This window comes from Balaenoptera borealis (genome assembly GCF_965194805.1).
Source record: "Balaenoptera borealis genome assembly, chromosome: 18".
Taxonomy (NCBI): Eukaryota; Metazoa; Chordata; class Mammalia; order Artiodactyla; family Balaenopteridae; genus Balaenoptera; species Balaenoptera borealis.
The window spans coordinates 74,425,278-74,453,216 of NC_138877.1; the positions used below are offsets into that span (position 1 = coordinate 74,425,278).

Below are 27,939 nucleotides of genomic sequence, written 5' to 3' on the forward strand. Positions count from 1 at the left end.
AGTACAAAGCTAAGTTCTTTCTGATGGCCCACTTCGAAAATAATCTAAAATACTATAAATTTTTAGAATCATTCTTCTAGTCTTTATTAAGTATAATTTGTGGTAATAATACTTATATCCTAAAATAGAGGCACAGGATTGAGAATTTAAATATTTTTCTGGGTGCTCAGTCTTTCTTAACGGTAATACTGTTGTCATAATTTGTTGTATCAGCATGAATTAGATATCTGTAAAATAGCCATTAAATATTAATTCTCAAGTATATTTAATGTACATATAAATCCTATGTTAAAAGTGAAAAGAAATATACAGCATAGTCCTAGGATTTCTAGATTGTTGACCATCAAAAAGTAAACCACCCTCTTTTAAGACTTAACAGAACTTTAAAAAAAATTGCTTCAACATATGAATTTAAGACTTTACTTTATTCAGCAAAATCATTTATTTACACAATGGGGAATGCTGGTTTGATTTCGTCAATGAAATAAAAACAAGTTGAACAGAGACAATACTGAACTGTATATATATTTTGTATCAGAGCTGACCAACTGTTTCCTTACCTGTGTCAGGAACATCAAGAGTAACAGTATCACGAGGACACTGGTTAACAATACACCACAAAGGTCCAGTAACACCTTGGGCGCTTCCAACGCAATTACCAACTTTTTCTTTTTTTATAAATATATAAAAAAACAAAAAGTCAGCAAAACCAGCATTATGATGTAGTAAACAGAGTATAACTCTGAAGTCAGTGGGTCAGTAAAAACCTTATCAGACCATCCATAGTTTACAAAGTGATCTGCTCTTCTTCAGATCACTAATACAGAATCCAACAGGTGAAAAAATATCGCTTTTTGGAAGATAACAATGATCTGATAAGGATTTGACTTAATGGACATTAAAGGGAGGGAGGGGAAAAAAAGGAATTGCAGAGCATAGCCCCTATTAGAACAAGCTAACTTTCCAGATTTTCCAAATTAAAAAAACAAAAACAAAACAAAACAAAACAAAAAACCACTTCAACATGAAGCTACCATACAAAGTTTTTCCATTTTTCTTTGTAAAAAGTTCAGAGTTTGCAATTTAATCCTGGGTTTTTAATGAGAAGGACAGTTTTGGCCTGGACTTCCCCTTGCCCAGGATAATTTTTTGTTCTTCTTTTTGTTGACGCTGTCGCTCTTGTTCTAGTTTCATCCTTTCCTCATGAATCTTTCTTTGTTCTTCAACAATTCTCAACTGTTCTTCAGCCTGAAAGGTAAAAGTAAAAAATTAGAATTTCATGTCTTCTATTAGTAATATTCCAGAAACTGGGTGACAAATTCATCAACAGGAGCACACAGAAGTATATGTTTAAAAAATCTTGCCTAAGATCACACAGAAAGTATCAGGAAAAAATACCTAGGAATTAGAAAAGAACTCCTTATTAATTATTCCAACATTTTCTGATTTTGTTTTTTATGAAAAATATATGAACAAATTGTAGGAAAGCACTTGAACATTGTGAAAATGAAAAGAAGTTTCTACAAATCATGTCGAGCTCAGTATACATTTTTGCCCTATTACCTATTTTTATTTTAGCTACACCCTCGGTGCACCAGATTAACAAACTGTCAATTATGAATCAAGGCATGAATTTTTCAGAGTATGTTATTACCAATTATTATAACTAAATTTATAATTAGAAAGGCATACAAAAATTATAGACAAAAATCCTCAACGGAGCTACATTATATTGTCAATATACAACCATGAAATAATAAGTTTTTTTCTGGAGAGAAAAATGATACCTTTTTGACCTGGCTAACTATAAAATGCTATCTAATTTCAAATAGATACCAATAAAATTCCTGCAATGCCTCTGACTCCTTCACAACTCCTTCAGTCTCAAGCAACCAACTTCCTTCCTGTGTTCTCTACAGAAGATTTCCCCTCTGTACCAAGAAAATTCAGGTCATTCTCACGAGCTCCGTCCTCATCAAGTTGCTCCTTCTCCCCAAAGATTCCATGTCCACTCCCTTAATTCTCAACCAGCTGTAATTTTACTCCTCTCCCAGGGGACATTAGGAAGTGTGTGTGTGGTTGGTTGTCACAACGGGCGGTGCCGTGTGTATAGTGTGCGTGTGTGTCGTGTGTGCACATGTGTGTGCGTGTGCCGTGTGTGTGGTGTGTCTCGTGTGTCGTGTGCATGTGGGTGCGTGTCGTGTGTGTGCCGTGTCTCGTGTGTGTGCGTGTGGCGTATGCGTGTGTGCGTATGCTGTCTCGTGTGCGTGCGGCGTGTGTGTGGTGTGTGTGTGCCGTGTGTGCCTCGTGTGTGTGGTGTGTGCACGTGTGGCGTGTGCGCGTCGTTTGTGTCGTGTGTGCATGTGTCGTGTGCGTGCGAGTGTGTGCATGTGGCGCATGTGTGTGCCGTGTGTGTCGTGTGTGTGGGTGGTGTTCCTGGCACCCAGTGGGCAGAGAACAGGCCGCCAGACGTCCTACAAGGCACAGGACAGCCCCCCTCCCCGACAACAAAGAATTATCTAACTCCGAAGATGAACAGTGCCAAGGTTTAGGAAACCTGCTCTAACCCTTGACTTTTAAATCTCAGCTATCATCAGAGTTGTCCTTTTCCCCCCCATCTGACCTTGATCTTAAAATACGCACTGCATCCTTCGAATGCCTTATTTCCATTCAAAGTCAAATTTTAAAAATTCATTGCTTCCATCTCCATTATTCTACCAAAATTGTTTTCTAGATGGTCAAAAACTAACAATAAGTTTAGTGGCCTTTCCCTTTACTCCTTCTTCTGTTCACTTGAACTTGTCTTTTAAAAATTTTCTCTCCTCCCATAAATGAAACACTAAGGTTCAAAAGGTTAAGGTCCTCCATGGATAGGTTATTCTTTTCAGGAATACTAAAAGTCAATGTGACTGAATTATAGGCTTTACGGCAGAAGATGGAAAAGGTAACAAATTCTGGTATTCAGCTTAATAAAACGTTTAAATTTTATCCTGTAGGTAAAAAAAAACCAACCCAACTTTTAAATACATAAGTCACACCAGAAAGAGGTTTGTTTTACTTTAAGATGGAGGCCAGTGGGGTGGGGAGCAAGTAAGGGGAAGGATAATGATCCTAAAGGGTGGAAGACAGTGGGCCAAATCCACTGTTACCAAGTACGGTCAGAGGTGAGGAAGACCCAAAACTGAAGAAGCGGGAATTAGGTGGGCAGGCAAGATGGGCAAGTGGATTTTCACAAACTTCTGTATCTTTGTATTCTCATAAGGTGGAAACCCAACGGAGAGCTGAAGTACCTCTCCCATACCTTTCTCCTAAGCTACATTTCCAGCTGGTTGATGAACATCCAACTGGGAAACCTCTTCAATACCTTCAAAACTCAACATGTTCAAGATTTAAATTCTTCAAGCCTAACCCTAAAATGAACCAGCCCTTTCTAGCCTCCCTATTGCCACGCATCTAGTATAGCTTATTTCCCCTCCTCCCTCTTCCTTTGACACAACCAAACAGCTCTCAGATTTGTCAATTCTCCCCTTATATCCTCTCTTCCTTTATATTCTCTCCCCTAGAGCTCTGTCCCTTCCCTCTGCCACCGTGCCAGTTCAGGGCCCCAGATCCCCCGCAAACCTAAAATGCTCTTGTCTCCAGTCTCTGCCCTTCAGTCCACCCTACACAGTGCCGCTGGCTTCACCCTTCCTGGGCACTGTGCTCTCCTGCCCTCAGACTTCCAATGATTTCCACTGTGCACAGACATGGCCTAACTTCCTGGATTAGCGTACTATTTATGACTTCCCATATCCTTTCTCTCTTGCCCCCCCCCCCAGCTCAGCTCACGCCATTCTTTCCTACGACAATCCTACCTGTGTGTCAAAGTCCATTGCAAATCACCATTCTCTTGTTTAGACTTTCACTGATAATTACAAGAGAAATAATCATCTGCTTCTGATCACCATTAGTAAATTCATATGCAAATTTATCCAGTTTTAATAAATCATCCCACATTTGGGGTAAGAGCATGGCACATGCAACTGAATCAAGACATAATAAAGACTCTTAGGGGGCACACTTGTGCTTTGAAAACTCTTTCCAGGATAAACACCCCAGACTCACTTTTCCATAAGGTTCTAACTCAGCCCCTAGGAAAGCAGATTAGAAAGAAGCTTGGGGGCTAAATGGTTTGAACATCACAACCTCAACCCATTTGAGAAATTTATGAAAACTACTTTGGCACTATCCACCCCAAACTACATTTCACAGTACTTTTATATCCAGCAATTTAATTTTCTAGATTTTATACTATAAACATACTTGCATACATGCAAAATTGAACAAGTTTATTCCAACATGGTTTGTAAAAGACTGGAAAAACCCAAATATTCATCAATATGGACTATTAAATACATTATGGTATATAAAAGAAAATACTGTGTAGCTGTTAAATCTTGAATCATGTGATATTACCTAATCAAAAAATTAAACAAGATTTAAAAAGTAACTTCCTTCACAGACAGAAAATACTATTTCTACTGCACTGAAATTATCTTTAGATTTGAGTGAAGAAAAAGGTTCAGTTTCATTGAAGTCTACAAATACAGGAGACAAAAGCGTGTCTATGTGTATAGAGGGAGAGCTGTAATCAACCAGGCCTTATAGCTGACAGTGTTATCCCCAGTGCTAAGCATATAGTGCCTATTACAAGTACCTGACAATGGAATGGTTTTTAAAAATGAAATCAAGCAGGTCTTTCCTGTCTTTACGTATAAATATTTGTATTTTGTTCTATTACAGCTTTAAACTAAGCATATTCAATTACACCTTGGCAAAAAAAAAAAGATGATGGATTTTCACTAAACTTATCACGGTAATCAAATGTAAGTCAAATCTTTATGCTATACAGTGCTGTTATGTTAATTATATCTCAATAAAACTGCAGAAAATAAGAATAACAAAAAAACACATTTTCAAGTAAAAAGAATGATGCAGATACAAGTGTCTTTACTTTATGTAAAAAAACATGTATCCTAAAATGTGGCCTGTAATAAGTTTTTAACAATTCTAATACATCAGGGGAGGACTCCCTATTTGTAAAACTAACACTCATAAGGCTTTTGTAAAACAAAGAAGAATTTTATGACATGCATAGTTGGTCTTTAAGTTTCAATACTTCAATAATCCTGGGAAAATCTTTTTTTTGACCCTTACTATATATATAAAGAGTGGCTCTAATACCAATGACAATAACAATGAAATGATCACAGAGTAACTATATCACAGGGTAATTACGAGATGAAATAATTATGAGAGAACACACTGTAAAGTGCAATACTTTATAAATGCTGGAAATTACCTTTTAAACCAAACAAAAAATATCTGAGGGCCTAAGTACAGTGACCAGAGAAGGAAAACAATTATTTTAGCTCTAAAGTAAGAAAACTGGGGCTTCCCCGGTGGTGCAGTGGTTAAGAATCCGCCTGCCAATGCAGGGGACACGAGTTTGAGCCCGGGTCCGGGAAGATCCCACATGCCGCGGAGCAACTAAGCCTGTGCGCTACAACTACTGAGCCTGCGCTCTTGAGCCCGTGAGCCACAACTACCGAAGCCCGCGCGCCTAGGGCCCGTGCTCCGCAACAAGAGAAGCCACAGCAATGAGAAGCCCACGCACCGCAACAAAGAGTAGCCCCCGCTCACCGCAACTACAGAAAGCCCACGCGCAGCAATGAAGACCCAATGCAGCCAAAAATAAATAAATAAAAAGTAAAACAAGAAAACTATGTTGAACTGAAAGTGACAAAAACTTTTTCAACTGGAAGTTAATGAATGTCTTGGTAAACTGATAAATCTTGACAATAAAAGTAAATTTTATCTATAAAAAAAAAACAGGCTAGTTGAGAAAAACCAAACCCGTCTCTCATTTTAATACAGTGGCTTTCAAGTGATGAAAAACTGTCTTATCCATCTGTAAGTGTGATATGACTCTACACCTTACTTGCTAGGTATTCTTCTAAAGCGTTGCCTCCCACCTCCCTCTGCAGTTAACTGTCTGATAGGCTGCTTTGTTCCTGGTGATCCCATCTGCTGGCACACATACACTGTTCCTCTCCCCTCGTTTCGTTTCAAATGTATGCAAAGGAAAGCATTATTCCAAATGGGGGCAGGGTATGCACATTCGTATTCATACAGGTGAACAACACTAAATTCTCCTACAAGGCTAATGTGGTGGACATCAGGGAGGCCAAAGAGAAAGGTAACACACCCACCATACTAGAGCCATTACAGTGGGGCAGTCCTTCCCAGCCACTACACCCAGGACCCTGTTTGGTCTCAAAAAGGCTTTCAACCTTGCACCCCACGCAACAGGAATGACTGTTGAGATGAAATACACAAGAGCAAAACATACTATTATAGTAGAAGGGTCTACTTAACCCCCTTCCCAGTATCTTTTGTCTCCCCCTCCCACTTTACCTAGAGGTCCTACTGCTTTTTAAAAAATTACTCTTTTCTAAGCATTCTCCTTACATTGTCTATAATTTTAGATCAAGGTCCTTAGCAGCAGTTTCTTCAGCAAATGGTGATGCTGAAATCTACTACTCTCTCTACGTGGAATATGTATGAATTTTTACCCCCCAAAAAATCTAAAGATAGAAATATTTATCAGGAGTGACTACTGGGATGATGGGAAAAACTAAAAAATCTTACAATTAGGAATCATGCCCCTACTCGGAAATGTGAATTTCTGCATTTTAACCTCCCAAAACATACCTCAGGTTTCACTCTGCCATTCTGCAATTTTGTTTCTTTAATGCACCCTCCCCTCCATAACAAGTATAATGTATGCCTCCTTTTAGATAAACAATGAGTAAAAAAAATATTAAAAAGAAATTTAATGTAATTAGTTTTGACCCTAATACATGATGTTATTCATGTACAAGGTTAAAAAAAGAAAATAACAAAGGACTGAAAAAAGCAATTCCCTCTTTGCCCCCAGGGGCCATGACAATTTAGTTATTCTGATAGTTACCTCCTTAGGATATACACTATCATTACAGGATATCATTAGCTACTCATCTAAAGAGAAATCATACCACCACACTCCTTCTAGCCCCCCTTCTTCTCAATTTACTTTAATTCCCCTTTGTTACCTTTATAACAAATGTATTTTTGAAACTTCCAACATTAGATAACATCTCCTGCAATTCCATTTTACTTAAAGTACAAACAATTGCTTCAAGAAGGAACTGACTGATAGTTGAGCTTGGTTTGAAAAGAACATTGGGTACAAAACTCCCCGCCTTCCAGACCTCTGGAGAGAGTGCTCTGTTACTGCCAAAAGAGAAATCTGATACCTTCAGGATTTTACCGTTCACGTCCTATAAATTCCACAAAAAAACTGTACTCTTCTAGATGTGGTTCTTTTAATCTTCTGTAGCCTAAATTCTCTGTTCTTTTACTCAGTTCTTTTGTTTGTCTTATTCAGTATTCATTCCTTTTTGTGAAAGTTTTCCTTAAATGCCTGGTGATCCTTGGCTCTTAGCACGATTACATCAGGTCTTCCCTGGTTCCCACAATAGACTTTTACCTTCCTTCCTTTTTCCTCTTCTCCCTCCCTCTGTACACCCTTATCACTCACCAAGTTCAACTATTCTCTCGTTACTGTTTCTACTCCCACCTAATCAAGTGCCCACCTTTTTCACTGACCTCAGTGGCTTTCTTGTTTCTAGTCTCCATCCTTCACACCACCCCACACAATGTCAATACATTAATGTCCAGAAAGTTTTTAAAAAATTGTTGCCAAGAATACATTAACATCATTAAATCAGCTTTCTACTTATCAACTGGGAACAAGCCTCTCAATGATTTAAAATCCTTACCTAATTTGCCCACTCTTTCAAATTAAAATATTTAATTGACATTTACATTTGATGCCATACCATATTTTCCTATCTCTTAAAATGTATAAATGTCATTACTAGCCATCCTAAGTACTGTGCTGTTTCAACTTATATAATACACTCACTCTAGCATAAATGCCCCATTCTCTTTCCAACTATGTTAGTTTCCTGTAGCCACTGTAACAAATTACCACAAACTGGATAGCTTAAAACAGCAGAAGTTTATTCTGAAGGCAAGAAGTCCAAAATCAGTATCACTGCAACAAAATCAAGGTGTTGATATTCCAGGGCCACATTCCTTCGGCCAGTACCTTCATATCTCTGTTCTGACTTCATATCACCTTTTCCTATGTTAGTGGAGTCTGAAAGCCTTTCATCATTAGGTCTTCTCTCCCTTTCAGTCCATGTTGGCAGTGTTTCTGCTGATATAACATCCTCAAAAACACTGTAGGTCTCCCATGTATATCACTAGACCACTAGACAACAGGCCACTAGACCTGGTTCTTCCACAGGTCTTTTCTGGATAATCTCATCTAATCCTGGCTTTTGCTAAAATGGCTGAGGTAACCTATGAGTCACAGGCATAAACTCTTCAGCATTAGCAAAAGGATGTCCCATCATACCCTTAGCCTTCTTTCCAGAACAAGTTTTTCTAATAGTGAATCTAATTTTAGCATCTTCTGCAATCTAAATAGGCTAAAATTTTCCCCAAACATCAAGTTCTCATTTATTTTACTTCTTGGTTCTTTCCTCAATTACTCTCCTCTTGCATTTTACATAAATATTGAGAAGAAACCGGACTGCACTTTACTCAGAAATATCTTCAGCTATATATGAACTTCATCGCTTAGATAAGTTCTGCCTTTCACACAACTGTAGGACACAGCTCAGCTGGGTTTTCTTCCACTATATAACAAGGAATTCCTTCCCTCCAGTTTGCATAATATGCTTTCATTTTCTTCCTAACCCTAACCAGAAGTGCCTTTTTAAAAAAGGGATTTCCTTCTTTATTTTTGGCTGTGTTGGGTCTCAGTTGCAGCACATGGGCTCCAGAGTGCGTGGGCTCTGTAGTTGCGGCACACGGGCTCTCTAGTTGCTGTGAGTGGGCTTAGCTGCCCTGCGACATGTCGGATCTTAGTTAGTTACCCGACCAGGGATCAAACCCGCGTCCCTTGCATTGCAAGGTGGATTCTTAACCACTGGACCACCAGGGAAGTCCCCAGAAGTGCCTTTAAAGTCCATATTCCTACCAACAGTCTAGGCATTTTCTATCATGTACCTCAAAATTCTTCCAGCCTCTACCCACTGTCCAATACCAAAAACATGTCCACATTTTTAGGTAACAAGTTAGCACAAACTAGGTAGGCTCAAAACAGCACAAGATTATTCTGCGGGCCGGAAGTCCGCAATCAGGATTACTGGACCTAAAGCAAGGTATCAGCAGGGGTTATGCTCCCTCTCCAGGATCTAAGGGAGTCTGTTCCTTGCTTCTTCCGACTCCTGGTGGCTAAGAGGATTCCTCGTCTTCTGACCACATCACTCCAGTCTTCAAGGCCAGTACCTTCAAATCTCTCTCTGTTGTCTTAGGCTTCTCCTGTGTGTGTTTTGTGGTAGAATCTCCTTCCATCTCCCTCTTATAAGGATACATGTAGAGGCACTTAGGGCACAGTAATAATCCAGGATAAACTCCCCACCTCAAGGTCCTTAACTTACTCACATCTGTGTAGACTCTTTATCTGTCATATAAGGTAACACTCGCAGGTTCTAGGGATCAGAACATGGATATCTTTTGGGGGGGGCAGGAGACATTTTTCTGTCTACTACACAAACATTAAAAAATTCTTTCTTACATCTCCCTAAGAACTCTTTTCAGAGCTATCTCTTAATTGCAAAGTGAGATCTGGTTTACTTGAAACTTAAGTATGTGGAATACATTTCATATATAGTCAACTTGTAAACATGGTACTATCTTTTCATCTCTCAAACTGGTGAGATACCACGTTATATAGCACAATGAGCACATTAAATCTCCCTAACTGGCAAGGAAAAGGGGGATAGTTATTTCAATATTAAAGAGAGGAAATATACTATAGACCCAGAATTTCAGGGGCCAGTTTGAGGGGTCGTTTTTCCTACTGACACAACCTCCTAGAACATTTCATTCCATGGCAACACCTACCACCTTCATTTAGTCTGTTTCCCGTTCTGAATAAATAAGATTCATATACATTTCAGAGTAGTATCTGGGCTTTTCCCAGACGCATCACTAAAAACTGTGTGAAGAAGAGGACTTTGAAAAATTTTAAGTACTACTTTTAACATTTTAAAGAAAATTAAAATTCTCCACCGTACTAACAACAGCCTTTCAAATGTTTGATGATAGCTGTGCAATGCCAATACTAACCCAAGAACTAGGAACCAATCTGCCAAAAAGCCAAGTCAAGCCAATCCACATTTGGATTAATTTTTGTTTGATTTTATAAATCAAATACGTACGTTCGTTAATATTTTCTTGCCTCCTTATGGACAGATAAAATCAAGTATCTTTTTTTTTTTTTTATAACACTACATCAGTATATTATTTATTTATATATCTTTTTGGGCTGTGTTGGGTCTTTGTTTCTGTGCAAGGCCCCCCCCCCCCACTAGCTGCGGCAAGCGGGGGCCACTCTTCATCGCGGTGCGCGGGCCTCTCACCATCGCGGCCTCTCCTGTTGCAGAGCACAGGCTCCAGACGCGCAGGCTCAGTAATTGTGGCTCACGGGCCCAGTTGCTCCGCGGCATGTGGGATCTTCCCAGACCAGGGCTCGAACCCGTGTCCCCTGCATTGGCAGGCAGACTCCCAACCACTGTGCCACCAGGGAAGCCCAAAATCAAGTATCTTGATAAACAACTTGGAACTAAAATGAGCAAAAACTACTCTTGGTCTAGACCACTTAACATTTATCATATATGAGAGTCCATATGGCTTAGCTAATCTGTTCCTTATTACAGTCATTACTGGGAGCAATCTTTGAAGTTTTGTCATGAGGGCTTACTTAAAAGTGAGTCTAAGCGTGGCTTAAATTTACTTTCTTTACTAGTTATTCTTACCTGATCATAACGGTGATACACATTACTTGTAAAAAAAAAAAAAAAAAAAAAAGTAGAAACTGGAGAAAAGTATAAAATTACTTATAGGCTTACCAATTAGAGATAACTATTCTCAGTACTTGGCATATTTTTCTATTAAATGTACAAATATACATTTCAAATTAGGAAAATCATAATGTATATGTTAAGTTTTGTATTTAGCTACTTCCCCTGTATCATCAGATGCTTTTTGACTACAGAAAAATCCACTGTATGTGTTATAATTTATCTAAAAACCTGGGCAATTTTCACTATTCAAATAAGGGGAAAACATTTTTGTGTGTGAATTGATTTGTATTGGATTCAGCTTCCATTAGGTAAGTTCTTAGGAGCAGAATTAAAATTTAAGGTTCCTGGTATATACTGATTTATTGTTATTTTCTAAAATGGTCACATCCATTTAAACTTCCAGGATAGTGCACTATATAAAGGGTCTCTTTATACCATATTCTTGCCAACACTTGGTACTAACAGGGGAAAAAAAAAGTCTTTTCAAATTTGGTATGTAGTATTAGAGAAAAAGGAAAAGAGAGGGGTCATTTCTTTGCTTTCCCATTAAGGTTGGGATTTATTTTCAGGAATTTATGACAGCTACTTTTCATTTTACTTGTGTGAAATTACCTCTTTTACATCTCGAAGGAGTTTTTTTTTTTCTTTCCCCCTTTCAGGAAGTTGGTCTCCTTTATTGATTTACAAGAGATCATTGTGTTATTCTTTCATGGTTATAGACAAGAAATCTCCCCCAGGGTATATTCTTTTCCAACCTGTCTAATCTGCTTTCAAAACCTGAACTTCTGACTACACATAAAGTGGGTTTACTACAACTACTACTGCTTATCCCAAGAGATCCCACACATTCTTGCTTTTTTTCTAATTCTACTTCCCTAAAGGTCTCTGCCCTTCTTCATTTCCTCACCCTCTTGTCCTCACCCTAAATTCAATTTCTAACTGTCCATCAAGGTCCAGAGCAAGGGTATCTCCTCCAGGAAGGTTCCCAGGGCAATTATGTCAGTTACCCCATGTAACTCATACCACTTACCAAATAGTTCCATATCATTAGCTGACTTTTCTTGGAGTTGTCCTTGTCTCCACAATTAATACATTAAAGCCTTTAAGAGAACTTAACATCTTGGCTACTTTTATCTCCAAATTGCTTTTTATTCATATGTCTATTATTTTAACAAGACTTTCAATATATTCTATGTAGTATTTCCTAGTGTAAATACTAGGAAACGTGTATAAAGATTAAAGAACTGTGCTCAAAATTGAGAGGAAGGGGAAAGGATGATAAAAATGAGAGAAACTGCAATAGCGTGCCTTGCATGTTTATACAGTAACATTTTCTTGTCTCTTCCTACACAAAGGGTACTCTACTTTCCCTGCAACAACATGGCCACCAATAGAACCAAATAAAAATTAATTCTCTCCAACAGGAACAATAATTTTTTATGCTTCCAACGTTACTGAATACAAGAAGCAAATTAGTTATGTCCAGATTTTTACCAATTTTCCTCAAATTCAAGCTTCTTTTTCCCTAAGATACCTTTTCACTGAAGTTTTATTGATAACATGCAGTCAGAGCAGCGTCCCTGCACAGTCTATTAACACGAAGTCAAACTCAAGGGTTCTAGAGCAGTGCTACTCTAAGTATGGCCCGTGGACCAACGACAGTGCAAACTGTAACTGATCCACAATAAGATATGCAGAAGCCAAGAATAAGCATTTTAGAAACTTCTATAGCAATCTGGCCTCATTTTTCTAATAATTCATCTTAACTGTATTTTGCAAAAGTAGAGGTCTGAGACAAACTGGGATTAAAAGAACAAAACAAAATCTGGGCAACTTTACCACCACTTGAAAAGCACTGCTTTAGAATATGCTTTGCTAATCTTCTCCTATTTTTATGGTTCGTTTGGGTACACAAAGAAGGCTATTAGAGGAACATAAGGAGGCCAAGCTGTCCCTGGGCACTCAGACAGCTACCCCGGGGTCAGAAGGGATCAAGACTTTGGCAGGGTATACCAAGTTTGGAACCTTTGCTCTAGAAGTCACAATCTGGCATTTCAGGACATCCACAAACTGAACTCCCTCTATACAGTCTCTTACACCACGTTCTAAGAGGAATTCTATCCCACGTACTGGGTAATTTTGCTTCAATGTTTCTTGCAGCAACTATACTGTTCATCTCTCCTGCAAATATCCATGGCCTTACAAACAAGACTATATCTACCTTTCAAAGCTCAACCTTCAAAACTAAAATTAAGATGCACACTTCCCATCTTACTTTCTCTCGCACTTGCACTGAGATTTTCTACTTATGTGGAATCACTTGAAAAAAAAAAGCATTATCACATATGTATTAATCAGCATGTATTAATACATCTTATTATGACTTCTCACCCACCTCACATTCACGGTGCTTCTTCCACCTAAGCAGATTTTAAGGTCTTTTCGTTGGTAAAGCACGAGCAGGTCTTCCCCTTTCCTTGGGGCTTTCACAGTAACCAGGACAGTGATACTAAGAATCCCTTGCATCATGCTCAGTGAGTTGTTTAGGGTACTTCTAGTTTGGCTCTTATCTGGGGCAGATTATCTTTTACAAGATCATACTCTAGAACCAACTGCTGGTGGTTTTAACTTTCACATTCTTATTCACTATAAAACAATTATTTACAGTCCTCCTTCACCAACCCCCCAGTGGGATCCACTGTTAATTACTTAGATCCTCCCAGATCTTTTTCTGTGCCTTTATAAATACAGTCACAGAATTTGTTTTTTCTGAAGCACTTAACTGGAGCTTACATCTTGCTTTCCTCCCCCAGTCAAGAGTATGACTTAGCAGCAAATGTCTTCCTATGGCGGCATTATTCTCAACACATTTCTAACTAGACAAAACTTGTCTATAACCAAGAGTCCCTCTAGGGTCATGTCTTCATTTCCGGGCAGTAAATACCACTAATCCTCATTCATCCTAAGTAAATTTCCCTCTATCTCTGATTTATATTCTTACTTTGAAGTAGAATTCCTATATGCCATCTTCATAAGGAAAAGAAAATTTTCCCTTATAATGTCTGCCTATCCTTCATTTTTCATTTATATCCATAGTCCTTTAATTCTAGCTTTCTTTCTCATCATACTGAGAATGCTTCAAAATATATTCATACTCTTAATTGGGAAAACCCTACTACACCAAAAATTTTATCTATTTTTAAATTCTGTTTTAAATGTTAGTATATGCTACAAACAAACAAGTAGAAGTACTAAAATACAGAATGGGAAAGAAAAATAGAAGCGATATGTATTCATTTTTCTATTTAAAAAATTTACTTCAATATTCTTATACTGACTTCTTTATTAAAATGTAAAAATTATATCTCCTTTTACACCTGTATCTCATACTATAATTATTTAAGTCTCTGTGTTCCTTGTTAGATTATAAACATGAAATATGAAAAAATTTATTAATCTGGTATATTTACTATCAAATATATACTCTCTACTTATTCTGTCTAGTAATTGGTAACAAAGCAACTAATGCCAAGTGAAATGCTGCATAGTAGTAGGCTTAATTAAGAACCTTCAAGTTTTTGTTTTTGTTTTTTTAGGTACAGAAGAAATTAGGGATGGGGATAGTACAATTTCCCCTAGGAAACCTGTTTGAAACCACTGTGAATTTTGGAATTTTCTCCAGATTAATAAGAATCTCTGGCTTGCCCCAAACAGATTCCTCTAGAAGATAGTAGCTAAAATCTAGTCAACTATTCCTACTCTTCCCTCAAATCCCTTAAAATAGTCCCGAGAACTCTAAAATATTTTTCATGAATGCTTTATACATACCAGTTTGGCTTGTGCTTCTGCAATTTTTCGGTTATTCTCTTCTAGTATTCGCTCTAGCTCCTCACGTTTTGCACGTTCTTCCTCCTAAAGGGGAGGACATGTTAAGATGTTAGAAAAATAAATTTTTTTTTATTGATGAAATATTTACTAATCTTCCTCTGAACTTTTTTGATCTGACTAAACAGGGTAGCTTTATAGCTACCTTCTGTCTGACAAATGATAAACTGCGCAGCCACTAAAATTTGTTTCTAGTACTAAATTTAAATCATCCCTCCCAGTCCAAACAGCAACCAACTAAACCCTCCCTAATGACAGTTTCCTGGCAATTATTACTAATACTTTAATATCACACAAATCAACAAGGACAACTACAAAACTGGATAGTATTTACCAAATTAAAAAAATAATATATAAAATATAAATAAAGTGAATATTTGTCTCACCAATTATGTATACCTACGTATTCTTTACCTATACTCCTTTAATCAGCATTAAAAGTTGAATATTTACTGTCTTGTCCAGTGTCCTGCAGAGTGTGCTCCTCGGCTGCCATACGCGCCAGCTTCCTCTTTAAAATGATTTGTACTGTTAGCTTGGCAATACCTGCATCAGCAGCTCAACCATTTATAAAGAAACAACATACAAGGAAGGCTGAGCTGAGGAATGCAGATGTTTATGGTAAGAAGGAACAAAAAATGTAATTCATCATTCCTAAGGCAAACAATTAATAAGAAAAATACATTTACTGTTAGTGAAAAATACAAATGGTAATCCATACTTCATGGAACTAAGGGCTTCTTCCATGGGGAGAATGGACTTAACATTCAGATGTTGACAATTTCTAAAGGCAGCTTGTCATCTACAATCTGAACTGAAATTCAGGAATCCAGGGGGTGCATGGTCACGAAATAAAATTCTGTAATTTATTTTTTCTTGGAGAATTTAATGAGATTTTATAATGCAAACTATATGAAGATTGCTTGATGGTTTGGGCAGTGTTCAGATCACAGCATACATATTCAAATGATTTTAATATTTGGAAAGACTGTCAGAGGGTTGTGTCCGTGTAAAAAAAAAAATTGTTAATATGAAACAAAAAGCAAATGAAGAGAAAAAAATCTTCCTATGATTAATAACTCGCTACAAGACAGCACCATTACTCCAAAAGTATCTTCATTATTAAAGGCACTAACAAAAATTTCATATACTCAATGGCACAGAGTTTGTGATATCCACCAAATATAGACATGTATATCTAGTTAAAGACAGCACAAGGGAAAATGCATTTGAAAAGCTAAGCTTACTGGGAAACAAGAGATTTAATAAGATGTCAACTTGTCCACAATAATGCCAAGATTAAAAATGACAATGAGTCACATATTTTGAGTCAAACATTGAACTTCAAGAAAATATAACCACGGGATTTCCTATGGCACACACCAATGGAATTCACAGTCACTATGCAAACTATGTTGAGGGACACTCAGTGCTGTAAAGTAATTTGCCTTGAGCGTTCCAGTGACTTTCAATAAGTTTTAGGATCCTGGAGTAATCAGTGCAAATAAGCCATAAAGCTTCAGTAGCAAATTACTGTCTCACAGAAAGACATTTTCAACTTCTGCTCCAGCTGCTGATAAAACAAATCATGTGTTTAGCTTGACTCCAGACAAGGACAACCTGTTCCTTCATAACTCTCTAGAGGAAAAAAGGAGTTGTTAGTAGATACTAAAAAAGTGGACGAATAATCTGGACATTTTTCCTAAAAAGATCTTTGAAACACATTAGGAAAATGGAGGGCCTTATGATCAGAATGCTAGAATTAGTCCGTTGTGTTGAGGCAGGATTTGGGGTAGGGGGGTGAGGGATAAAAGAAGGAAAAAAAGAAGAGCAAGAAAACCTACTTATCAAAAGCAGGTGCTATCACTCAATGTTAGGCCCTGCTCTTTTTAATCTGCATGAAGGCAAAAAGCCTCTCACAGTCTAGGCAATAAGAGAGATAAACAGAAAAGAAGAACACGTAACCACAGGTGGATTTTTAACCTTTTCCCTTTACCACTCCCTGTCTCCCCCCACCCTCCCAAAAAAAGAATGTAAGTCCTGCAGCCATGGCAAAAGTTTCAAACACTTCTCAAATATGTAAGCCAGCTCCATTAAATCAAAAAGTATCCTTGGATAGTTTTATGAAAATAGCTTTTAAATATCAGTCAGCACATCTGAATAGGCTAAAAAATTAACTTTCGCAGCAATGTTAAGTTTAGATGAGAAAGGAATTGGTCTGCATTCCATCTCTTTCTGAACTGCGCAGGAGGCACACCCGACACTGAAAGTTTTGCCATGGACTGTCTCTACTTTCCAAACGACCGAGCGTTACCTCTCTGGCTTTTTGCGCTGCAAGCTCAGCTTGTCTCTGTCGCTCGAGTTCTTCGAGCAACTGCTTTTCCATGATGCGCTTGGCCTCCTCGACCCTTCGGAGCACTTCTCGCTCAATCTCGTCCTTCCTTTTCTCCAATTCTTCCTCCACCCTTTTTGCCACCAATTCTTCCACTCTTCGTGCTGTTTCTTCCTCGATGAGTTTTTCTTCTATTTCCTGCTGCCGACTAGCAAACAAAGTGGGGAAAGGACTTAGATAATGTAAGAAATAAACCTAAGAATTGAAATAAAACTAGCTATGAGTCTGTAAAACACTGAGTCTGCTTACATATTTCTAAGATTTTACAACTCATTTTCATGTAATATTCAAGGAAATGATAGATACCAAAAGATTAAGTGATACAGAAATTCAAATAAGTATAAAATCATGGTTTTTTTCTTTTGTCACTTTCTAAAGTAAATACAAAAAGACTAGTATATACAAAGAGCTTATTAATGCAGTAGTTTTAGGAACTGTAGAGTGAATCTGAAACAGGATATCTACTTTCGTTACCAGCTTCATAAGGAAAGGACAAGCTATTAAATTTATGATTTGCTCATCTGTCAATCCATTCAGTCTAAGGGTTGAGCTACAGAGAAGTCAGGAGAAACTATGATGTAGCAAGCAGTTCAGACCAGCTAAATTCATTCTCCCCTCCCCCACCCCAAGCAAGATCAGAATAAAGACAGACTCAAAGAAATTAAGACTGCTAAAGCAACATACTGAAGTTTTTAGCAAAAATACAGACAAACTTATTCAGGTTCTAAACTTTTACCCTTTACTGCACCTTTTCTTTCGTTAACTGACTTTCAATTCAAAGCTCTTCTAGATATGGGAAAGTGGATGAAATATATTAGTATCACTTCTAAAAAGTTCAATGAAGCATGATATTGTTTAATTATTTTAATCCCACTTAGGTATTATAAATGAACTTATTCACTCAAAATGAAATTCTGTGCTGAAGATACTGACATTTATCAAGGCACTATAGTTGAAACCTTGCACATTTTATACCAATGACCTCCAATATGATAGCCACTAGCCACATGTGTCTAGTTTGAATTGAAGATTAGTAAGAAAAAAAGATATAAAAGATCTCAAGTATTTTTATTTGATTACATGTTAAAATGACAGTATTTTGAGACAGATTGGGAATATATTAAAACTAATTTCACTAGTTCCTTTTTAATGTAGCTCACACTGTATTTCTCTTGAACGGCATTATTTGAGACAATAATTTGTGCTGGAATGAACGCAGAGACTCTGAAAATATACCTAAATCCTAAGAGGTCAATCTATTAATGCTGCGTATTTCTCACAATCCACAAAATTAAACAAAATCTGTAACCCTTCTATCTTTTGATGACTCATATATATGTATGAGAATCAATTTATCTGTTTAGTAGGGACTTTACAGTTTCTAAGTGACCTTTAAACACCCAATCCACTTCAACTCAACTCTACTTTGGGGGGGTGATTCAATTCCCACTGAAGTGCTTTCATTCTCAACTCCTGTTATTTATTCACAGTGTTACCATACTGACACCAGTGTATCTAATATTCTTTTTTTTTAATTAATTAATTAATTAATTTTATTTTTTTTGGCTGTGTTGGGTCTTCGTTTCTGTGCGAGGGCTTTCTCTAGTTGCGGCAAGTGGGGGCCACTCTTCATCGCGGTGCGCGGGCCTCTCACTATCGCGGCCTCTCGTTGCGGAGCACAGGCTCAGTAGTTGTGGCTCACGGGCCTAGTTGCTCCACGGCATGTGGGATCTTCCCAGACCAGGGCTCGAACCTGTGTCCCCTGCATTGGCAGGCAGATTCTCAACCACTGCACCACCAGGGAAGTCCCTCTAATATTCTGATTCATATCTGTTTCTGCATTTATAATCTCTACATATTTCTGTCAGGGAGATAGTAACTACTTGAGAAGTCATAATTTCTGTTAGGTTCTAGATATCTGCAATAACCATTCTGAAGACTCTGTTGCTTGTTTCTTAAATATCTCCTCCCCAACGCTAAATTATTGGTGATTTTCACTGGGGGAAAAAACCCCCACAAAAGCCTAACGTGTACTCTCTATCTATACTCCTTTTCCTTTTTTAACTTTGAATAAAATATAGTATTAGGGTAGTTTCAATAAGCCTTTACCTATAGCAGCTTACTAAAAGAGAAGAGATAGCCACCCCAACACTAGAAATGAATGGCCAGGAATACCTAAAAGAAATCAGGCAGCGATTTCAATGGAAATTAAACTACATTCCAAATATAAAAATATTGTTTCTCTAATTCATCCAAAGAGAAAGACAGAAATACGAAATGAAACAAGCAAGCTAACAACTGCTGAACCTGGATGACAGCTGTATGAGGATTAATACCCTATTTTGCTGAATTGGAAAGCTTTCATGACACGAAGTTTCAGAAGCGTACACACACCCCCCCACGCTTTCTTCTGTTAGTTGGTTCTTATAAAATTAGTAAATGTAGCGATGTCTACAAAGAAACCTCATTTTAAAATTTCAAAAATGGTACAACTCTTAAAGCAGAACACTGTAAACCAAGTTCCAGTTAAAACTTTCCACACAAAGTAAAAGATGAGGGAAAAGAATGGGATAAGGCTTTGGGTTAGTGTATCAGTAGAAAAGCTGCCTAATTAACTCAGGAATTTGGCAAAGGTGGAAGAGACTTGACACATGCTCAGGGTTTCTGTCAGGCAAACAGTCCCTAAAGGACAGCAATACGGCACAAAGGCCGGTGGGACCACACCTCCACAGATCTGGTCAGCAAGGAGAAAACGAGCTCGCATCAATCCGGTTTCTTACTTACAGCAGAAGCCAGGTCAGCATGCTGTCAGCTCCCTGTGTCTCTGCTCCCACTGGCGGACACCAAACCAGAGAGGCCGCGTGACAGGCCGCACAGGGTGACAAGCAGTGCAGGCAACAGGTGGCTGCTGCTAAGGGTCCGTTCTAAGTACGGCTCAGCAGTTCTCCAGCCTAAAGGGGAGGGCAAGCGGGAACTCCCAAGCCCAGCTGAAGCCCAGAGGGTGAGAAGTGGCCTTGCGGAGTTTCTTACAAGGCTGCTCGTCCCCCCCTGTTCCTGAGGGAACCACGGGGCGCCCCCAGGACTGTCATTAAGCCTTGCTGCTGCGCCCTACACAAGGAGACAGGCAAGGCCAGGGCACCAGAGCAGAGCTGTTCCCCTACAAGCACGATCAAGGATGTAATTTTTGTTGTCGCTGTTATTTTCGGTAAGGTTAAAACGGCTACTTCAGCACTCAGAAAAAAATTTAAATCAATTTTTAGATCCAGTGCTGAAAAAGTTAAGAGCCGGATATTGCTTTAATCCCCTTCCCCCCACACACCAGGATCCAGAAAACCAAGGGCACACGAACAACAGAATTAAGTACTTGAGAGATATGACAAGTCTTTATTGAACAACCTACTATGCACTAGATGCTGTGCTAGAAACCTGAACCCCGCTAATACCTACTAATAGAGCCTATACTTCTGTGATAAGTATTAACATACATGATAAGTAAAACTTCTCTGCCTGTTTCAGCAATCTCTGTATCCCTGTGTCTTTCTTCTTTTGTCTGTCTTTTCCCACAAAAGCACAAACATATAATGTATAGAAATGAATGAAACTTAGTACAACATAGCTTTCCTCTACCAGTTAGCCAAAGGAGGGTTGGGAGGGGTAGGTGGCTCTTAAAATTAAAAAAAGTTCATTCTTATTGATGACAAACTTATTATCATAATCAATGATAAGGCAGCTACTGGGCTAACTTTCTTAAGAGGCCCTGAAACTTTCTCAGAAAAGAAAAAAAAAAAAACCAACAACCCATTTTTGCCACTAGTATCTTAGGAGAGATCCCTCATCTAAAATGACTGCCTAGCCATTCCTTAAAACTGCTGTCATAGGAGTTGTCACTCTTTTGATATTCTTTTCTCTCTCTAATCTTTTCCTCAGGCTCCTCTGCTGAATCCATCCCCTTGCTGAGAATCTGTGAGGGCTTCCCTGATGGTGCAGCGGTTGGGAGTCCGCCTGCCAATGCAGGGGACACGGGTTTGAGCCCTGGTCCGGGAAGATCCCACATGCCGCGGAGCAACTCAGCCCGTGCACCACAACTACTGAGCCCACGTGCCACAACTACTGAAGCCCGCGTGCCTGGAGCCCGTGCTCTGCAACGGGAGAGGCCACCGCAATGAGAAGCCTGCGTGCCACAAGGAAGAGTGGCCCCTGCTCTCTGCAACTAGAGAAAGCCCACGTGCAGCAGCGAAGACCCAACGCAACCAAAAACAAAACAAACAATCTCTGACACTGATGAAAGGGTTGAATGAAAATCTTGAAGTTTTTCAATAGATAAGAGTAGGTCCTCATTTTCTCCATGCTCTCAGAACACTAATCACAATCAACTTTAAAATGGCAACTATTAAACAGCAAGGGCCCATCGTTAAATGCGAGTGTGACTTTGCACAGAGCATCGGTTAATATTATTTTTAAGTCTTTGAAATGTACAAACTCAACCCTAGGCGTGTCCTTCTAGGAACTGCTTCATAATACAAGCAAACAGTATTTACTCAGTACCGAATAGACACCAACTACTCTGCCAAAAGCTTGACACTCCATGGCATCATGTGCATCTCTGATGGCTCCTGAGGCTAAACAGGTGACTGAGGGGTGGCCCTCAACCTAGGCAACTCCAGAGGTAACGATCTTAAGCATGCTACTACCCTGCACTGTTTCTCCACGACAAACGTTAAAGGTAAAAGGTATGCACAAAAATTTAGCTACCAAAATAATTACCTAAAAAACTGATAAAATTCTTACCAACATCAGCTTGATCTTATGCCCTAATGTTTTGTCTCAAAGCCCTAACCTCCCTGAGGTACGTAGCTCCAATATAATGAATTTGCTCTCACAATGAGCATTCTTCTAAGAATCACTCACATAGATCCCAGTTCACTTTAGACACTCTGATTTAGAAGGCTCTCGATCTGCCATGCAGTTGAACACCAAGTATATGCAAACTTAGATACCACAGGCTACAGTAAGTTACTATGCCATTAATATTATCCTGATGTGCTGCAAGTCATTTTCAGCCACTCATTTTTTCCAACAGTTATTACAACAGGCATAAAGAGTCTCAAAATAACACATATGAAAAATGGTAAGGGTGCCGAGGAGGAAAGAGAGCACAACACTGAATGACTGGGACGTAAGGAGGAGAAGGAAATCTTTTGAACTGAATTTTCAACCACAGGAATGAAGTTTTCAAAAGTGAGGAAAAAAATTTTTTTTAAATTTTAAGGTCTGCCTTTTATTGCACCAAGATTTTAACTTGTAAGATCACTTCTTAAAATCACCAGGTTCAATCTGCCTACATGTAAAAAAATTAAACATTATTTACTGAGTCTCATTACATACATGCCAAGTATCACCTAAGTACTTTTAATCTTCACAATAAGCAAAACAGCTATCTCCATTTTACAGATAAGAAATCCAGCTCACAGGTAGGTAGTTTATTCAAGGCCTCAGACTTGTAAATGGCAAAACAATCTGGTTTCCAACCTTGAGGAGACTTTCTAATCGGTTAAGCCCAAGAGATTTTAACTTTGCTGTCTCTCTCCATCTCACACTGGACCTCTAGGAGGTACACTTGACAGTGCGTGTTCCTGTGGTACCTTCTCTGCTCTCTGCTCCACCACGCGCTTGTCTCCCTCTGTCCAGCTGTACATCCAGACATTCCCTAAGGTTCCTTCAGTCCCATGAACCAACTGCTCTTCTCCCTCCACTCTGCCTGGGCCATTCTATCTACTCTCAAGGTTTCCCCCAGGCTTCAGTCCCCCGTATCAACCTTGGATGAACTCACTATATCCAAAATCTAGTGCCTACATTGGAAGTGCCAAGTCCAGGTTTCTGACATTTTAACTAGTGTTTGACCGACAGCAGTTACTTAAACATTTGGTGGCTGAGATGCAACAGCCACAATATAAACACGAGAGCCAAAACAATGCTTTATTTCCCTTACGTTTCACATCCAATTTTATTTGCCCTAAATCCTTCTTAAATCTGCCTCTCTTTTCCATTCCAACAATTGCTCCCTCACTACTCCTATGTGGACTTACTGTAACTTTCTATCCTACACAGCAGTCCATGCTCCGTTTAAAAACAAAACTACAATCCCACGCCATTTGCCTGCTTAAAACCCTTCTGGTTTCTATGATGAAATCCAAGCTCCTTAGTACGGCAAGACCCTTCCCATGATTCCCAGCCTCTACCTACCTCTCCAGCCACTCCATGACTTGAATACTTACAGAAATTCATGTTCCAGTCAATATTCACCTCTTTACTCCACTTAAGACCATACTGCACCCCTCCCTTTATTCTGGCAGGGGTGGAGGGGGCTCCCTCCCTTGGTCCACATGTATCCTCCTATGCTTAGCCTGACAGAATCCTATTTTTACCTGCCACTCACTCCTGAGGAGCACTAAGGTGTTTACCCATCCAGGATGCTTCCTTTTTACAGTCACATCACTATCACTGAATTTACCACACTGTATTATTATCTACCTACCTGTCTTCAAGCTAGATCGAGACCTTGGAGGGGTCAATCATCTTCAGATTAACAGCTCCTAGCATAGTGTCTGGCACTTATTAAGATGCTCCATAAGTATCAGTTGAATGAACTAACCAACAGGATTTGTAAATAGACAACTACTTCTGCCCATTCCCATGACTGCAAAACCTAGATCTTTCAATCGTCTCCTCTGCATTATGAGGCATTAGACCGTACTAAGTAGTGCCTACTGCACAACACGCAGGAATTCAGTGTACAGGTGGCTGCTGGCTCCGCCCCCTCCTCCCTTCATAAATGCTAACGGCAGTGTGCTTCCTCTATCAACTTGGGACAATACAACTGCTCTATTTTCTCATCTCATCTCTGCATTTCTTCTCTGCTATTCGTGTGTAGCTTGCTAAATGCGTCTATCTATTCCTTGCATACCAAGTTTCCTTTCACTCTTCCCAAGTTTCAGCTCTCTAATGAATGGCAAATCATTACTCTTTGGAGGTATCCTTTGTTTTCACATGGAAATACTATCTCAGAATTATCTTAGATAATTTTCTAAAATGTTCATCTGTTGACAGTTATTTGAGAGCTACATCTTCACAGTTAAGGATCTTGCTTCAGACCAAAAAAACTGGATTCTATATAATCAAGGTTTCTTGTGACACAATTATTCGTACTTGGTGTTCATACTTCCCACCGACAGTTCTAAGTAAAGGAAAAATGCAAGCGTTGTGCATGTTTTAAAGAAACGCAGTGAAAGAGCTCTCCAGGTACTGTTTCCTCCAGTAATAGTAAGTTTTCCAGTCCCCTACCTCTTTATGATTTCCTTTCAGAAACAAGCTTTGCTGGAACATAACACAAACTACACTGCAGAAAGACTGAAAACACCTACACAGTTCAGTACTCATACATCTGTCTCAGGAAAATTCTACATTCAGTAACTCTCCTGCCTTATGAGCACTTTCTAAACATACACTGAAGAACTGAGGAAGATGGCTGGTTCAACAGGGAGAGTTAGCAAATCTCTCTACCTTTCAACGTGGCTTTGGGAAAGAATACCCAGCGCATCAGAGTACCAGGGTCTTGAACCAAAACAGAACTCTACACTTTAAAACCAAAATTTCATTCGTTTGGAATCATTTGCACCTACTCTTAGACCAAAAGGTACTTGAGAGGTGACTCTTCTGCACGTGATCAATGCAAAAGTAAAAGCGAATATTCTATCTTCTGAACAGCACGTATACTCCACAAAGGGAAACGAGTTACAGTCTTGCACCAAAGTGTGCTACGGAGACCTACAGACCACATAACTAATAAAGAGTGAAAAGACGGAGTAGGCTTCGATTGGCTACACAGGTGAACTCAAGCGTCAAGATTCATTTACCTCACTGCACACATAAGCTGCTCGCATTCTGTTTTTACACCTCAGAAAACAAAACGAGCAGGCCCGAGACAGGAAAAGCGACCGCGACGTCTCTAACAGCAGGAGTGCACTAAAGTAAAAGGACTTGTTTTGGGTGCGTGTACATGTCAACCACCTGAAGCGGTTCACCTCCGAGAATCCCTGTCCCGCGTTTAGGGTGCAAGGCGAGAACGCTCTTCGGCAGGGGGCCAGCCAACGTCCTCCGTCCCCACCCCGGGGCCAGCTTGCTCCTCACCCTCCAACCCCACACGGAACTCCACCCCCTACTTCCGGGACGCTCCTCCTCCTCTCGCGCCAAAATGCTTGCTCTGCTCCAAGCCCTTCCAGCTCCATCCCCACTACTGCCCTTCCCAGGCAACTCGTGGGTCTGTCCTGCCCCAGGCTTCCCATACGCCAGGGGTGCTGCCGCTCGGGGCCGCTCCCTGCGACCCCGCTCACCTCCTTCACTCCCCCCGGGCCCAATCAGCTCCCCTCTCGCCGCCACCCCGCACCCGCCGCCGCCTCCCCGGCTCCCGGCCCCTCCCCCCGCGGGCGCTCACATTTTTCGCTGCCGCTCGAACTCTGCTTTCTTCTCCTCCTCCTCTCGCTTCTGCTTCTCGTCCAGGCTGCTGCGCTTGCTCACCGTGCGCCCGAAGATGTCGATGCGGTCGGGCGGGGACGAGGCGCGCTCCCGGTCCCGCTCGCGCCGGGAAACGGCCGTGTTTGTGGAGCGCGAGCGGGACCGCGACTCCCGCCGCCGGTTCCGTTTACTTTCCCGGGACTTGGAGCGCTTTCGCACGCGCTCCTTGTCCCGAGACCGCGACCGGGACCGGCTCCGCTTCTTGTTGTGTTTGCTGCTCTTGGTGTGTTTGGAGCGGGACGAGCTCCGGCTCCGAGACCGGCCCATCCTTCCGGGCGACGCTGGGACTAACCGCTGGCTTCGGGCCCCGCACGTGCCCGGCTGTCCTCGCCTCCGCTTCCGGAAGCGGGCTGGCAATCTTGTCGAAGCCGGGGGAAGGAGAGCTATCAGCGAGCTGACTTTCTGCCTCCCCCTGAGGCCGACGGCCGCCACGAAGGCCGCCTCCAACGACAAGGCCGCAACGCCAGGAATTGCTAAGATGGCAGCCGCGGCTGCACCGGCCGCCCCTCCCACAAGGCCCCGCGCGCAACGCGCCGTCACGCGAGCCCCGCCCCCTGACGCTTCGTGCGGAAGGCGTGACGAGCGCTTCCGAGCGCGCTCGGCTCTTTCCGCCAGCTTCGAGCCGGCGTGCCGCGCGGGCGCGGGAGTCCTTCGCCTCAGCTCTAGAGCACTTTTTGCTTTCTGGTAAGATGCTGACACCGTAAGCATGTACTTGTCCCGTTTTGGTGCGAATGAAATCGTGCCTCGGTACCAACTTCCTGACTGCATTGTATCCTAGGAACTGGTTTTGTCAGGCAGGCCAAAATGGTGTCAGAGAGACCCTGGGCAGATCACTTGCCTCTCTGAGCTGAGCTCCCTCATTTGCGCAGTGGAGACACCAGACACCACGCTTTATGACGTGGTTGTGAAGCTCACAGGGTACAAAGGAGACTGAGATACATGGAAGCCCGTGCTTATGTAGGGCTTCAACGGCCGAGTGCGAAAACTCATGCCTCCGTTTTAAACCTGAGTTCAGTAAAAGGCTTAAAACTCAAGGGAGAGAAGCAGAGGGAAAACTAGCAATTTTCCTTTTGAAAAAGCAATAACCTGTTAAAAATAAAAATATTTTATCTGCAACAGCATCAAAAACTATAAAATAATTGGGAGTAAAGTTTAACGAGTTACAAGATCCTGATGATGAAATCCCTTGCCCTTTGCTGAAAGGCAGAAACAAGACCAGAAAAAATGAAAAACCTGCCATATCTGTGGATGAGAAATCAGTACCAAAAATATGCCAATTCTTCCCAAGGCAAATTTGAAAATTAGCACAATTCCCATCAGAATTCCAGATTCTCTTGAGGATGAGTGAGAACTGACTAATTTTAAATTTTGAAGGGAAGATCACATGGTTGTGAATGATGAAGAAAACCTTGAAGGGAACTCCTTGGCGGTCCAGTGGTTAGGACTCCACACTTTCACTGTGGAATCCTAAAAAAAAAAGACTTTGAAAAAGAAGAGTGATAAGCGTTTGTCCTATAAAAAAATAAACTAAACACCAAGATATTAGCACAGAAATAGGAAAAACCATCACTGGACTAACAGGACAAATCTATTCTTTTTCTTCAGATAAATTCAAGTAAAATAATGTTTTTTTTTTTTTGAAAGAAGGTTGTTCTTTTCCACTTTATTTTTATTATTATTTTTTTAATTAATTAATTTATTTATTTATTTATGGCTGTGTTGGGTCTTCGTTTCTGCGCGAGGGCTTTCTCCAGTTGCGGCAAGCGGGGGCCACTCTTCATCGCGGTGCGCGGGCCTCTCACTATCGCGGCCTCTCTTGTTGCGGAGCACAGGCTCCAGACGCGCAGGCTCAGTAGTTGTGGCTCACGGGCCTAGTTGCTCCGTGGCACGTGGGATCTTCCCAGACCAGGGCTCGAACCCGTGTGCCCTGCATTGGCAGGCAGATTCTCAACCGCTGCGCCACCAGGGAAGCCCAAAATAATGTTTAATAATGCAGAATGTACAGAATTACCTCATTTTACTGGAAATATTTCTGTCAATCTATTACATGTACACATGTATATATAC

The 27,939-nt window shown here is 40.4% G+C and overlaps 1 protein-coding gene across 3 annotated transcripts; it reads right to left on the reverse strand.

Annotated features, from left to right (window-relative positions):
- Window positions 1-406: 406 nt before the first annotated feature.
- Window positions 407-26,414, reverse strand: ARGLU1 (arginine and glutamate rich 1). Of its 3 annotated transcripts, none has more exons than XM_082366245.1 (4): window positions 25,793-26,403; window positions 17,224-17,449; window positions 14,853-14,936; window positions 407-1,248 (listed from the first exon to the last, which is right to left on the reverse strand). In XM_082366245.1, the coding sequence occupies exons 1-4, from the start codon at window positions 26,137-26,139 to the stop codon at window positions 1,084-1,086; spliced, it is 822 nt and encodes a 273-aa protein (XP_082222371.1). In that variant the 5' UTR covers window positions 26,140-26,403; the 3' UTR covers window positions 407-1,083. The 3 variants fall into 3 exon arrangements, 2 of the variants coding, with proteins under 2 accessions (XP_082222371.1, XP_082222372.1); XM_082366246.1 differs by lacking the exon at window positions 407-1,248 and adding an exon at window positions 15,296-15,420 and having other exon boundaries at window positions 25,793-26,414; XR_014237250.1 differs by lacking the exon at window positions 407-1,248 and having other exon boundaries at window positions 14,852-14,936; window positions 15,363-17,449; window positions 25,793-26,413.
- Window positions 26,415-27,939: the final 1,525 nt, after the last annotated feature.

Coding starts and splice junctions, on each gene's coding strand:
- ARGLU1 (XM_082366245.1), bottom strand. CDS start 26,139: ATGGGCCGGTCTCGGAGCCGGAGCTCGTCCCGCTCCAAACACACCAAG. Junction 17,450..25,792: donor TTCGAGCGGCAGCGAAAAAT/GTGAGCGCCCGC, acceptor TTTGTTTGCTAG/TCGGCAGCAGGAAATAGAAG. Junction 1,249..14,852: donor CAGAAGCACAAGCCAAACTG/GTATGTATAAAG, acceptor TTTACCTTTCAG/GCTGAAGAACAGTTGAGAAT.